This window comes from Triticum aestivum, unplaced genomic scaffold, assembly GCF_018294505.1.
Source record: "Triticum aestivum cultivar Chinese Spring unplaced genomic scaffold, IWGSC CS RefSeq v2.1 scaffold247300, whole genome shotgun sequence".
Classification (NCBI taxonomy): Eukaryota; Viridiplantae; Streptophyta; class Magnoliopsida; order Poales; family Poaceae; genus Triticum; species Triticum aestivum.
The window spans coordinates 1-13,949 of record NW_025230546.1 but is presented as its reverse complement, the minus strand read 5'-3'; the positions used below and the strand labels follow the sequence as shown (position 1 = coordinate 13,949).

The 13,949-nt window shown below is 44.1% G+C and overlaps 1 protein-coding gene and 1 pseudogene across 1 annotated transcript; one reads left to right on the top strand and one right to left on the bottom strand.

Annotated features, from left to right (window-relative positions):
• Nucleotides 1-2,810: 2,810 nt before the first annotated feature.
• Nucleotides 2,811-10,927, bottom strand: LOC123175606 (LEAF RUST 10 DISEASE-RESISTANCE LOCUS RECEPTOR-LIKE PROTEIN KINASE-like 2.1). Its single transcript, XM_044590247.1, has 5 exons — nucleotides 10,714-10,927; nucleotides 10,262-10,627; nucleotides 5,613-6,676; nucleotides 4,328-4,512; nucleotides 2,811-4,132 (listed from the first exon to the last, which is right to left on the bottom strand). The coding sequence occupies exons 3-5, from the start codon at nucleotides 6,350-6,352 to the stop codon at nucleotides 3,006-3,008; spliced, it is 2,052 nt and encodes a 683-aa protein (XP_044446182.1). The 5' UTR covers nucleotides 6,353-6,676; nucleotides 10,262-10,627; nucleotides 10,714-10,927; the 3' UTR covers nucleotides 2,811-3,005.
• Nucleotides 7,003-10,120, top strand: LOC123175607 (rust resistance kinase Lr10-like; annotated as a pseudogene).
• Nucleotides 10,928-13,949: the final 3,022 nt, after the last annotated feature.

Sequence of the window (13,949 nt, the reverse complement as noted above, 5' to 3'; positions counted from 1 at the left end):
CGCCGGCAGGGCATACCTGGCCACCCCTGGCCCGGCCAGGCCCGATTCGGGCCCGCTAAGCCCCGCCGGCCACGCTGCAGCAGGGCAGCAGTAGCGCCGCCAGCACCCCACCGCCCATCGCCAGTCCCCCGCCTCTTGGAAGTCGCGCGGCAGACCCGCCTCGCCGTCGGCCCGCCCAGACCCAGATGGCCCCCAAAGGGCCCAGATCTGGGCCGAACGGGCGCTGCCAAGCCGCGCCGCCGCGCCACCCTGCCGCCAACGCCGCCGTCCAGTTGATCTCTCGCATCGCGCCAGGAAGCCCCAGTGCCACGCCGGACCGTCGCCGCCGAGGAACACCCCCCGGAGCCGCTCCGCCCCGCGCCGGAGAGCATCCGAGAGGGGAAAGGCCAGGGGGCCGCCGCCGCCAGCTTCGCCCGGGCTAGGCCCAGCGGCGGGCGCCGGCGACGGCGGCGGGGAGGGAGGAGAGAGGGGTGGGGTGGCGCTGGGGAAGAGGGGATGAGGCGCGGCCGGTCGGCCGCAGGGGCGACGCGGTCGCGCGAGCTCGTCTGTTGCTTTATGGGCGTGCTTGTGTGTGGCAGCTATTCTCTTTAGCCATGACAATTTTTTCCTCATGTACCGCCAAAAAGTATGTGTGTGTTTGAGTGTGCTTCTCAGCTGTGGTTTGGAAAGCATGTATGGGCCGTTGATCTAATGTGATCATGATCCACCGCTGCTCTCTCCTTTTTTTTTATTTGCCTTGAGGCTAATAGCTGGAAATTGACAAGAGAAGTCCAGTGCTGATGGAAATAACAGCTGCACTGTAGGATATTTGGTCTAAACTAACTGCATTCCAAGAAGTTGCAATTTACCTGATGTTGATGATACTGGGCCTGGAATTCTTTGCTGAAGATGCGGGACACATACGGCAGCTAAGTCTGCAGCTGTAATGGTACTCGGAAGAAGACATACGGCAGGAGATCACATTCTTAGCTTGTACTCCCTTCGTCCCATCCCATGATATAAGAACGTTCTTGACACATGGGACGGAGGTGTCAAAAACGTTCTTATATCATGGGACGGAGGGAGTAGTTTTTTGCGGGACTTCCAACTCATTTGAATGTTTTCTTTTTCTTGTGAAAGTATTTGAATGTTATTTATATGGCCGAAAATAACGGAGATTAAATCAGAATGCCGTAGCAATTTGTTCTCGGTCTACAAGTCGTTTTGATGTTTACATGTCTGAAATTATTGCTTTAGAAATTGTGATGACAAAGACTGGGCTTTCCTTTCCCTGAGAGCGAGGTGCCCTGGGAACGAGGTTGCTGCTGCTGTCCAGTTATTTTTAGTGGTTCATATGAGCCACAGGACTTGTCGTCCTCGCAGCAGCTGCTTACCCCAAGGACTTGATTACTGCACTCGTAATTGCAGGAACGCGTACGTCAGGAGGCTGCATTCTTGGCTTGTAGAGCAGTTTTCTGCTGAACTTTGAAGTAATTTGAATGGTTTTCATACTGCTGAAATTACTGCCGATTAAATCGGAATGCGTGTGACAGCAAGAAAACCAACTTAAATTTTCTTACCCTGAGCTGAGGGTGAGGTGGCTGCTGCTGTCCACTACTTTGGTCCATATGCGACACTGGACTGCAGGCACACACTCACATTCATGGTTACAAGAACTTAGCCTTAGCAAAAAGATAAAAGTGTGAACACCGCCGTCGACACAAATTCCTCTGCAATCATCATGGTCTCCATATACTGAGCCCAAGCTTTTAATCAGTCACAAGCGTTCATACTCTTTTTCTCCGGGAAATAGGATTTCATTCATCAAGTGATGTGGTGACAATCAGCGGCTGAAGAAAACAGAGTACTCTGCATTTTTTACACCATGCTTTTTGTGTGTGTCCACCTGAAGTTTATTACAGTTCTTCAACCCTATATTCGTGCTAACAATATTTTAATACCAAGTGCAAATGTACTGATGTACTCGAATAGTATGTGTCTTCCACGAAGATAATTACGTTTCAATTAACAGTTGGAGATCAACATCCTCTAACTGCTAAATATTATTACATCTTTCCACATAAAACTTCACATGACTGGGAAAACATTAAAACTTGAGACATTAAAACTTCACGGAGTCAGGGACTTTCATTGCCCTGAGAGTGAGGTGCCCTGGGAACGAGGTTGCTGCTGCTGTCCAGTTATTTGTAGTGGTTCATATGAGCCAGAGGACTCGTCGTCCTCGCAGCGGTTGTCTACTTCTGAAGATGCGAGACTGGACGGTAGCGAGTCTACAATCGCACTCGTAATTGCAGGAACACGCACGGCAGGTGGTTGCTTTCTTGGCTTGTAGTTTTCTGCTGAACTTTGAGGTCATTTGAGTGTTTTTTATACGACTGAAATTACCGCCGATTAAATCGTAATGTGTGTGACAACAAGAAATCAGCTTAATTTTGCTTACCCTGAGCTGACGGTGAGGTCAATGCTGCTGTCCAGTACTTTATATATGTGACACTGGACTGCAGGTGACTGAAATTCCAGAGATAATGTCCATCGCGACTCGACTGAAATTCCACAACTCAATTTCTTACCATGAGGCTGAGGTTGCTACTGTTGTCCACTGATTTGTAATGGTCCGAAGGACTCATAATTTTTGTAGCAATTTACTTGGTTACACACTAACCTGGACCGGGACGGCAACAAGTCTACAATCACATTCATGATTTACAAAACACCAGAAAAAGATCACCACCAGCAGCTGTAGAAAATGGATTTCTCTGCATTTCTTACATTATGTTTTGTTTTGTCATCACATAAATCACCATAATACATTCTTTCAACCATGTATTCATGCTAACAATGTTTCAACACAAATCCCAAATAACACTTCAGTTTTCATGAGCTATTATTCATATATTCGAATAATATCTGCCTTCCAGAAAGATGATTACATTCAGCCAATTAAGCAGTTGGAGTTCTACCTCCTCTTTAACTGCTAGATTTATTACATATTTCCACATAAAAGTTCACAGGATACGGGATACATAAGAATCCGAGATCTCATCCTCCTCTGAGATCTCGGTCAGCTCGGATAACAAAGGGTAAGAATCTGGAACAGCGGTGTGCTCATCATCACAGAAGAATGGCCTGGAAGGCATCTGCAGGCCATCGAAGCCACCTTCCAGCATCTCTATGACTGTGCTCATCGTCGGCCTGTCATGAGACTTCATCTGGATGCACCATAGTCCAACGATGCACAGCTTCCTCTCCAACTCATGCATGTCAGCAACGGGAGATATCTCACACACTTCTTGTTCAGTTAGTCTGTCATACACCCATGACGGGTAGTACGCTTGGCTTGAGTTTGGTGCATTTGGATCGGCGTTCCTTCTTCCTCCAGTCATCTCCAGCAGCAGCATTCCGAAGCTGTAAACGTCAGACTTGCTCGATATGACACCGAAGCTCCTAGATATCATCTCAGGAGCTATGTACCCAATAGTTCCCCGTAGAGCTCTAGACGGCACAAAACTGTTGTCCCTTGGGTATAGTTTGGCGAGACCAAAATCAGCAACTTTTGGGACAAAATTGCTGTCAAGAAGGATGTTGTGTGGCTTGATGTCAAAGTGTAGAATCTGCATCTCACACCCCTGATGCAGGTAGTTGATCCCTCGGGCAATGCCCAAAGCGATCTCATTAAGCTTGTCCCAGGAGAAACTTTTCACGTCTGAGAAGATGTACTTGTCAAGAGAACCTCGAGGCATGTACTCGTATACGAGGGCCCTCCTCATCTCTTCGGAGCAGAATCCCAAAAGATGAACCACATTGACATGGTGGATCCTGCCAATGGTAGAGACCTCACTGATGAAGTCTTCTCCGTTGCAGTTGGAGTTACCTTCTAGCATTTTGACCGCAACATGAACATTGCCTGGTAGTAGCACACCCTTGAACACAGAGCCATAGCCTCCTTGACCCAATTTATCTCTGAAATGGCTTGTGATTGCGATGATGTCGGTGTAGGCGTACCTCGTCGGGCCAAGAATTTGTTGCATACGGAGGAACTTCTCAACTGCATCAATAGTTATCCTTGTTTTCCAGTACTTGTAGACCAGGAAAATCAACAGAGACAGAGGCGCCAATATGAACCTGCATAGGACTGCCCAAATGAGGCAGCAGAAATGTATACATCATATTGATGGTGCAAAATTACGGATTACACAATATAAATTAGATCATGGTACAATAGGAACACTCTTCCGATTACCATGACTGGAACCTACCAAAGAACAGCTTACACAACAGGCTAAAAAGGAAAACGGATGATTATTGTTGGTAGAAATTTTTCACTTACCAATAAGTAACTTGATGATATTAATAGCAGGTACAATGGTTTGCAATCTCAAAAACATCTTTGGCTGGCAGTGGTAACCCTCATCGCGGTAATAATTTACGCAGTTGAAGAAATGTATCTCACTCCAGAAATAGGCATGAGCCCACTTCAGGATGCTTGCATCAGATATTTGCTCCTTGAAGTATCTGCAAGGCACACCATTACACAAAAAGGAAATTAAGAAGGGGACACACTTCTTAGATAAGAGTAAACTGCCAATCCTTCCACCAACTAGTTTAAGCGGGTGGTATAGCCACCGATATTTTAGAAGATGCACGTGTGTGATGATTCGTGCGGGTTGTGTTTGTTGCCTAAAAGGGAAAATGAGGATGTTTGGTTTTCTGTGCACATAGTACCATGTAATTCAACCAGCTTTGCACTTTGGACTAGCTTTTCTATTCAACATATGTGCTCTGACAACTGGCCCTACCCGCAGATGTTCCTTTTTAGACAAGAGATGCTATGGGCTCATAAATAGAAATAGAGAGAGTTAAAGTATCCATGTTGGATATGATTGTGTCCTTCTAATTCATTAGTGTCCAACTAAATTAGCAAATGCTCCTAAAGTACTTAGTTTAGTCAGGAGTTTATGTTGAGATCCGACTTGTCGATCGAGTTGTCCTTGTCCTATATAAATAAAAATGATCCGTATGTACCCGTTTAGTCAAGCAATGAAATAAAGAAAAGCTCTCCAAGTCTCATAGCCTCTCTTCCACGTTAGGGACGAGCACTGTCGCCTGATTGTTGAAGATGAGGGCCCTCTCCTGGTCTTTGGACTTGTATACTCTACCTAAGTTATCTTGTGGAACAAGGTCCATAACATCAGCTGTCACACAAGTGGATGCACAAATTCAATCGGCTTAGATAAAAAAAAAATCTTGCGCGGGGTAACTACAGCCCCCTGCTGAAGTCACCGTGCTCTCCACTCCTAACCCTAACTCCCTACCCTAACCACTGGTTGTCTCGCTCGACTCTGCCGCCGCCGGCTTCACCGGCCAGGTTGCCTAGCTCACTCAGCTCTGCTGCAATTCAATATGTGGTGTAATTATAACCTAGTAAATTACTGATATTCCCTGGTTAACTGCTTGCAGGCTCGACCGCCCCCTAGCGTGACTGTACTCTTTTGAAGCTCAGGTGGCTTAACAGGTCACGTTAATTATTATTTTTAAAGGAAAGGAAGTGAACCAAATTCAGGAGGAAATAGAATGAGAGGGTGACATGGCTGCACTCCAGAGCACAAACTCACCTGGTTGAATTGTTCAGGCATATATTAATGGCTTCAGAGCAAGTCCGCTTCCCGTACACATTGATAGGAAACTGAACAGAAAACCCATTCTTTATAAATCCCATGATATCTGCATAACTTGCATTCCGTACTACTTGTTGGCTGTCAGAGGAATATCGGTAGTCACCAAAGGGGACCATGGCCAAGTAGCCACAAGAAGATTCAAGATCTTGAAACACACAATGGTGGGGAGGCCACCATACATAAACATGTGAATTGCTCCCGCTCAGGCATGTAACAGCCTTGTACATGCTGTTATTAGTTATTGCTCGTGAACAATTGGTGAAACATGCCCAGTTGGCTTCAATTGCCAAATCAAGATAGTAATGTGAATCAATGAAGCCGTATGTGTAAGGACCTTGGTTCCACCGAGGAAGAGGGCAGCTGCTGTTGGCATTAAAATTGGCGTCCACAACCCAGAAGGATGAATCAGTATAGTTGATGCCAGTAACATAGTATGTTCCAGTGTTGATGTAAATTGTAGCCTTGCTACTGCTACAAACCAGCTCATATCCTTCAGCACCACACCCAGGTGGGTCGCCTGGACGTCGGAAAGGATACCGTACGTCTCGGAGAGGCCCGCATGAAAAACTTAGGCACTTGTCCCCTCCCTGGACATCTTCCAAAAGAACTACGAGCACAGAGAAAACAGTCAGGGCTTGCAGGGAAATAGAACAATGATACACACCGGGCTTCGCCATGACAGCTTTGCAGATGCTTGAGTACTCCCACAAGGGAATTGATGTCCTAGTTCTGGAGAAGATTACTTGATTATATAAGGAAGGCCTAGCCTGATTGGGATACTACTGACTTTGGAATGGAAAAAGAAAATCGCTATTTGACCATACAAAAAACAAAGCTGGAGCTGAAATTTTTTTTGACTGAGCTGCCAATTTAGTAATCTTCTGCCCCATTTACTTGGTAAGGGTTCATAATTTCCAGAAGTGACAATGACAGCATGCTAGAGTTTCCATGCAGTGCCCCTTGACGCACGGCAGAAGTGCTTGTAGTCAACAGAAATTTCTCTGCAGGCACATATATAGCTATCAATACAGTATGAATCTGATCAAGAGGGTGGCAATCACAGTACTAGAACTTCCACGCATGAAACTGATGGAAGTACTCGAGTTTCAACACGGTTCTAGAATCCTTGGCTACGACTACTGTGCAGTCACTCTCGAGTCACTAGAACACAGCATGAGGTTGCATTCACAGCAGGAATTCAACCATGATAATTAAGGCGTATGACTATATATCGGAGGCACAACTCTGGTTGCTACCTGTGAAGCTAATTAAGCAATCTAGAGCTACTATTTTATACTTGCAGTAGCTTGCTTGCCTTCATCTCCATTCCTCTTCCTCTACATTCCGGTTAGAGATACACCAAGATGAGTAAATTCCTTGTTGCAGCTGTCCTGCTATCTCTCGCCAACCATGGAGCTGACATGGCCACAGCGTGGGATGATAAAGATTTCTTCAAATACTGTCCACCGTACAGCAAACATGGCCCGGAGATCAGGTTTCCTCTCCGACTTAAATCCAACAATACATCATCATCATGCGGCGGACCATGCGTGGGGATGGAGTTAGCATGCTCTGGCCAGGACACCATCCTTGTTCACCCAGTACTTGACTACTTGGCCGATGTAAGGTCACTGCCATAGATTACAGTAGGAGTGCCATGAATATCACCCCGCTTTTATACTCCTCATCTCCCTGTCCGCTCAAGGAGCTCTTCTCCAGAAGCATACCGATTGATGCCTATGAAGAGAACCAGGGCCCATGTCCGGTCACATTTTATGAGTACAATACAACCCTAGTATGCTGTCCGAGAGAGTTCACGCCAAGCAGTATTGATGCTGCGGATAGCATTGCTGGCCCAGTGTCCTGCCTTAGTAATGAAACTCACTTTTTGTATTTGGTGGACGCATCTGAGCTCATTTCCATTTTTCCACCGGATTGCAAGGCGTGCTCAGATGCCGCTGTCCCCATACCATATCTCTTCAAGTCAGGTGCGGAAAGAATACTCAGCTTTGCTGAGATAACGCTGCACTGGTATGTAACGGGCCAAGGCATCTGGTGCCCAGACTGTGAACGCCAAGGGAGACACTGCGCATTCAGCTCGCAAAGGAATCAAACATTCTGCATGCCTCATGCTCATGGTATTGCTTCTAACTGGCCGAAAGTACCATATAGTTGTACCTAGCTACCTCGTTTATTTTGTTATAATGTTTTCAATTATATATTATTTTGACAGTTTCTAGTGCGCCAGAATTCCTCAAAGATTTGCTATATGGTGTTTTGGTTCTTTTCTTTGCTTCGTAGCCTTGCAAGCATAGCTTGTTAGCTTTTATTTGTTGCCTTTCGGTTTTGAGTTTCTTTCTGGGTTTGGTATGTATCCATTTTGCACAATCCTTAATATGAATTCACATGCATTTCATGCTTGGCTGAGAAAAAGGAAAATAAATCATTTGAGTCGCTAGTTTGAGAATTCACATTGAGGCGCCCAAATATCATAAAAGAGACCCTATATAAATAATTAAGCTGAAAGATATTATGTTTTATTCTTCTATCATACTCCCTCCGTTTCTTTATATAAGGTGTACTTGTTTTTTGATGAAATTCCAGTATGTAAGTTGCATTTCTTCTAATTCCTCATAATTCCCTTGTTAGCCTTTCAGAAAAAATGGAAAATATCTCTCTTCTGATTGTCTGTATCTCTCCTTGTAGCAAAATAATGAAAGTATCACTCTGTCGATTGCATGCATCTCTTACTTTCCTGGACTAATTGATTTACTTATCACTAATCAACAAATTTCCCAAGGGTAATTTAGTCCTAGCATGTCTATAATTCCGTGCCTTGGTCATCGTGCTGAAAATACTACACCTTACATAACGGAACGGAAGGAGTATCAGGCACGGTCCATTGCTACACCTTACATAAGCTGTCTGAAATGTCTTATAAAAGTGAACGTAGGGAGTACTATAAACCGCACAAACACACATACAGGAGCAAAATAGTTTCTGCACACTTCTTTTTTGTTCAATAAGCTATTATCCATATCTCATTATACTTTTTTGTATTTGCAGGTTCGCGTATCAAAGTTATCGCGGGTACAGTTGAAACCCATGTCTTTCTGCACTTCACTTGAAGAAGAAAAATAAAAATAAATAAATATTTCCATTATGCATAAAATTCTTCTAATTGGTCATTGGACTCTTACGTTATCTTATACCCATGATGTCAATATGCTTATTACCTATTTATTTGTTTATTCAGCTACATCATCGGTGGCCGCATTTGTTGTTCTTTTGTTGACGGTGGCCACTGCACTTTATCTTTCACTGAAGACAAGATATAACGAAGAGATACATTTGAAGGTCGAAATGTTTCTCAAGACATATGGCACATCAAAACCCACAAGGTACACTTTCTCTGAAGTTAAAAAGATGGCAAGACGGTTTAAGGAGAAAGTAGGGCAAGGGGGATTTGGAACCGTATACAAAGGCGAGCTGCCAAATGGAGTGCCCGTGGCGGTCAAAATGCTAGAAAAATCTACAGGAGAAGGAGGAGAATTCATTAATGAAGTCGCAACCATCGGGAGAATCCACCATGCAAACATTGTCCAGCTCCTTGGCTTTTGCTCAGAAGGAACTAGGCGCGCTCTTATTTATGAATTCATGCCTAATGACTCATTGGAGAGGTATATATTCTCGAATGATTCTAATATTTATCGACAACTCCTGGTACCCAAAAAAATGCTAGACCTTTCTCTAGGCATTGCCCGAGGAATGGAATACCTGCATCAAGGATGCAACCAGCGCATTCTCCACTTTGACATCAAGCCTCACAACATCTTGCTGGACTACAACTTCAACCCAAAGATCTCAGATTTTGGCCTAGCAAAGCTATGTGCAAGGGACCAGAGCATTGTTACTTTAACTGCAGCAAGAGGCACAATGGGCTATATTGCACCGGAGCTATATTCAAGGAACTTTGGGGGAATATCATACAAGTCAGATGTGTACAGTTTTGGAATGCTGGTGTTAGAGATGGTGAGCGGAAGGAGGAACTCGGATCCAAGTGTTGGGAGCCAGAGTGAGGTCTACCTCCCGGAGTGGATATATGAGAAAGTGATCACTGGGCAAGACTTGATTCTTACTTTGGAAATGGCACAGGAAGAGAAAGAACAAGTCAGACAGCTTGCCATTGTGGGACTATGGTGTATCCAGTGGAACCCAAAGAATCGACCCTCAATGACAAAGGTGGTAAACATGTTAACCGGGAGGTTGCAGAATCTACAGATCCCACCTAAGCCGTTCATCTCATCTGCAAATCATCCTATGCCCTAAAGCACGGAGAACAAGCTGCCATGATTTGGTAAATACTGCAGACATGCACTCAGTCCATGTGTTGAACAGCAATGCATAGCACTACAGCATGCAATAAATTTCCATCTTTCCACTGTATTAGCACCTAATTGTATGAATAATTGTATGTCCCCATGTAATAAAATAGTACTACTAGGTATATTCAAGAACATATGAGAACCACATCGAACTTTATTTGGACTATATGACTGTTAAAAATACGGTGGTTCGTTGATTACCTTGTTGTGATGTTCCGCTGATTTATCTCCACTCGAGTAATTCCTTTGATTGCCACTTTGATTGCCACTTTCATTGTGCAGAGAATATGACAGGATCACTTTACAGGTCGATTAATCGTGCCCTGTTCCTTAAAATCTCAGCAATCCATATCCATAGCACTAGCATGGAATGTGTTTCGATCTTCCCCCTCTACTAGCACCTGCCAGGTGTGATGCGTAAATATTGGAATAGTACTAGTAGCTACTTGCAGCATATCAGAATCAAATGGAGCTTTATTTTCTGCATTTATTCAGCGGTTCCAGGCTTCAGTATTTTCTACAGTGCATTCCTCATCAGTACAGAGATGCTCAGATCGCCAGATTATTCTAGAAACAAAAAAAAAGATCCTGTAACTAATCATACTACTAAAAAGTAAAAACAAAGGGAGAGCAAAGGGATTAGGACTACTCACCATGGCATGGCAGACAGCTCCCGCCGGAGTCCCTCGCCAGAGCAGAGCAGAGGATTGGGGAGACGAGGAGCTCGCTTAGCCGCCGGCCGATTTGAGCGGGAGCTGCCGGCCGAACGCCGGGGCAATCGCCTGCCGGCAGCCGGCCGCCGGCCGCCGTCTGCCACCTAGGGTATAAACGGGCCCCCGTTGCAAAAATTGTGGACATTGTCTTTCCCTTTTGGGATGATGATGGATGGATGGATGGATAAGCCAGAGTTGGGCTTATGGGTCGGGCTCCCCTGCAAAAATGAAGATATACAGTGAAATGGGCCATGGAAACAACGAAGAGGGCCGGAGAAATTATACAGTGGACTGTTGGACGCTGGAGAGAACCATGGAAAGCTCCTATTCAAACATTCCTAGTGTCGATTTTGCATATTAATTTCAAGAAATTCCATAACAAGTCTTGTGTTCGACTGCTTGTCAAGTCTTCTGTTTCTAGTTAGCATTTTCCTGAGAAAAGAAGACGCTTACCCAACTTATGTTTCCTTCTGGCTAATTTTTTTATCGTACTAGACCGCACCATAAATTTGCTAGATTCGATATAAACCTATCTTTCAAAAAATGGCGTTTTAAAATAGCCAATGATGGTAGCATTTCAAGCTATTTTTTTTAAAAAAATCTGTCTCACATCTACTAATGAGTTTAAATTATGGAATTATTTTAAACATGTAGGTGTACTATTTACAATATTCAAAGACCTAGCAAGTTAGTTGGATAATGGTTGACATAGTAAAGATTGTAAAATAAAATGACATTAGTTAACATATAAGATATGAGTTTTGTTACACACACCATAAACTAGGGATGAAAACGGAGCGGAAACGGACGGAACTGAGTGCTACCACATTTGTTTTCATAATTTTTTTTGCAGAAGCGAAAACGAATACAGAAACCTCGGAAATGAATACGAAAACAGATACTACTCGAAACGGACACGGAGCGAATACAAAGCGGACACGAAACCAGAAGTGGGCGTTGACCAGAACTTAAAACCCCCTTTAATCATAGAGAAATACACACAAAAACAAACAAATATAATGAGTTGTTAACATGGCTACAAAATAATATCATTATGTTAGCAACTTATGTAGTATTGTAGTTGTATTGAACAATTATGTATAGAGTCAAGCTGAGTACATTGTGATAGTAGAAGTTGTGCCTCAAATTCATTCTACTAATTGTGTCATTGTGTGTTGTTTGGTGGTTGGGCCACAAAGGAGACATAGGTGTATAATAAAACGGAAAATTCTATATTCACGGAAACGGAAAGTTCCGTTTCCATGTCTGTTCCACCGGAAAACACCGTTCCATTTTTTTTCCTTTCCGCATAAAAATTCCATTTCCACTTCCGTTTTGCAAATTTCCATTTCCGTTTTCATATTTCCTCTCCGTTTTCATTTTTCCACCGGAAAAACGGAAAGTTTCCACTCCATTTTCATCTCTATCATAAACTGCATCATTCTTTTGCAACGTTTACCTATCTTTTTGTGAGCAAACTGCACAGACAATAATATATTTGTACTTAAATTCCACGTGATGGCTTGACTCCTGATGAATAAACATCAACTGATTGGTGGAAAAGGATGACTCCAATGTTCTCGATCTCTTTGACAATCAATAGCGTCTGACGGTGGGTGGCTCACTACTACAAAAATGGCTAGCAGTGGCGGGTGCAAACTGGCCATCAGTGGCGGGCTACAGGGCCAAGCAAGCCCGCCACTGACTTCTTGTCACTATTAAAAGGCCACCCCTGCTGGAGGGGGATCAGAACACGAGTTTTTTTCATAAAAAAGCATCGAGCCGACGCAAGAAGAATCGGGTTCAGCGACTCACGCGACCTAATGGCACTATTTGTGAGGACCCGGTGGAACTCGAGCAGATGGCAGTCGAATTTTATGAGCATTTATATGCGTCTGAAGGAGTTATAGGGATGGATGAGGTTCTGTCCCACGTACCTTGTAAAGTGACTGCTGAAATGAATGAGATGCTATCTAAAACTATCACCGAGGGGGAGGTAAAGAGTGCTTTATTTCAGATGTTCCCTATGAAGGCCCCGGGGCCCGACGGATTCCCGGCACATTTTTTTCAGAAGTATTGGCATCTCTGTGGTGAAGAGGTGACAAAGATTGTTATTCGAGTGTTGAAGGGAGATGACTCCCTAGAGGAGATCAATAGGACGTTCATAGTAATCATCCCTAAGGTACAGAACCCATCATTTCTGTCTCAGTTCCGGCCTATAAGCTTGTGCAACGTGATTTACAAAATCGCTTCAAAAGTACTTGCTAACCATCTGAAGCAGATTCTCTCAGAAATTATCTCTGAAGAACAGTCGGCCTTTGTGCCGGTCGCTTGATCACGGACAATGTTATTACGGCATATGAGTGCCTTCATTTCATGAAGAATAGCAGAAGCAAGAAAAATGGTCATTTTGCATTAAAGCTAGATATGATGAAAGCGTATGACCGTGTGGAGTGGGTATATTTGGAGGCTATTATGAAAAAACTTGGTTTTTGTAACCACTTTGTCAAGCAAGTTATGAGAGGGGTGTCCTCCGTTACCTTTTCTTTATTGTTTAATGGAAGTCGCAGCCAGGAGTTTTCTCCGACACGAGGCATTAGGCAGGGGGATCCCATCTCACCCTACCTGTTCTTATTGGCAGCTGAGGGACTATCATGTATGATGAAGAAAGCAAGCGAGGATGGATCTTTTGAGGGCATCAAAATTGCACCCTTGGCGCCCAAAGTCAATCACCTCCTTTTTGCTGACGATTGTCTGCTCTTTAGTAGGGCGACGGCGGAACATTCGGAGACTTTGAACAACATTCTGATTGCATATTGTCAAGCTTCTGGGCAGCGCATAAACCATGACAAGTCATCCATTTATTTCGGGAAAGGTTGTCCCGCTTCTTGTAGAGATATGGTAAAGGGTATTTTGGATATCCAGAAAGAATCGTTGTGTGAGAGATATTTGGGGCTCCCTTCGGATGTGGGGCGCACAAAGAATGGTGTGTTCGCTTATTTGAAAGATAGAGTGTGGAAGAATGTGCAAGGATGGATGGAACGGTGCCTTGCGGGAAGTGGCAAGGAGATTCTTATAAAGTCAGTGGTGCAAGCAATACCAACGTACTCCATGGCTCTATTCAAGTTACCGAGAGGTCTATGTCAGCATATTACAACAATGATTCGCAAGTTTTG

Bases quoted from the DNA above. Each gene is read 5' to 3' on its own strand.
- LOC123175606 (XM_044590247.1), bottom strand. From the start codon at position 6,352: ATGGCGAAGCCCGGTGTGTATCATTGTTCTATTTCCCTGCAAGCCCTG. The intron at 4,513-5,612 runs GTGAGTTTGTGC...TGTGCCTTGCAG, and splicing joins TGCCTGAACAATTCAACCAG to ATACTTCAAGGAGCAAATAT. The intron at 4,133-4,327 runs GTAAGTGAAAAA...TCATTTGGGCAG, and splicing joins TATCATCAAGTTACTTATTG to TCCTATGCAGGTTCATATTG.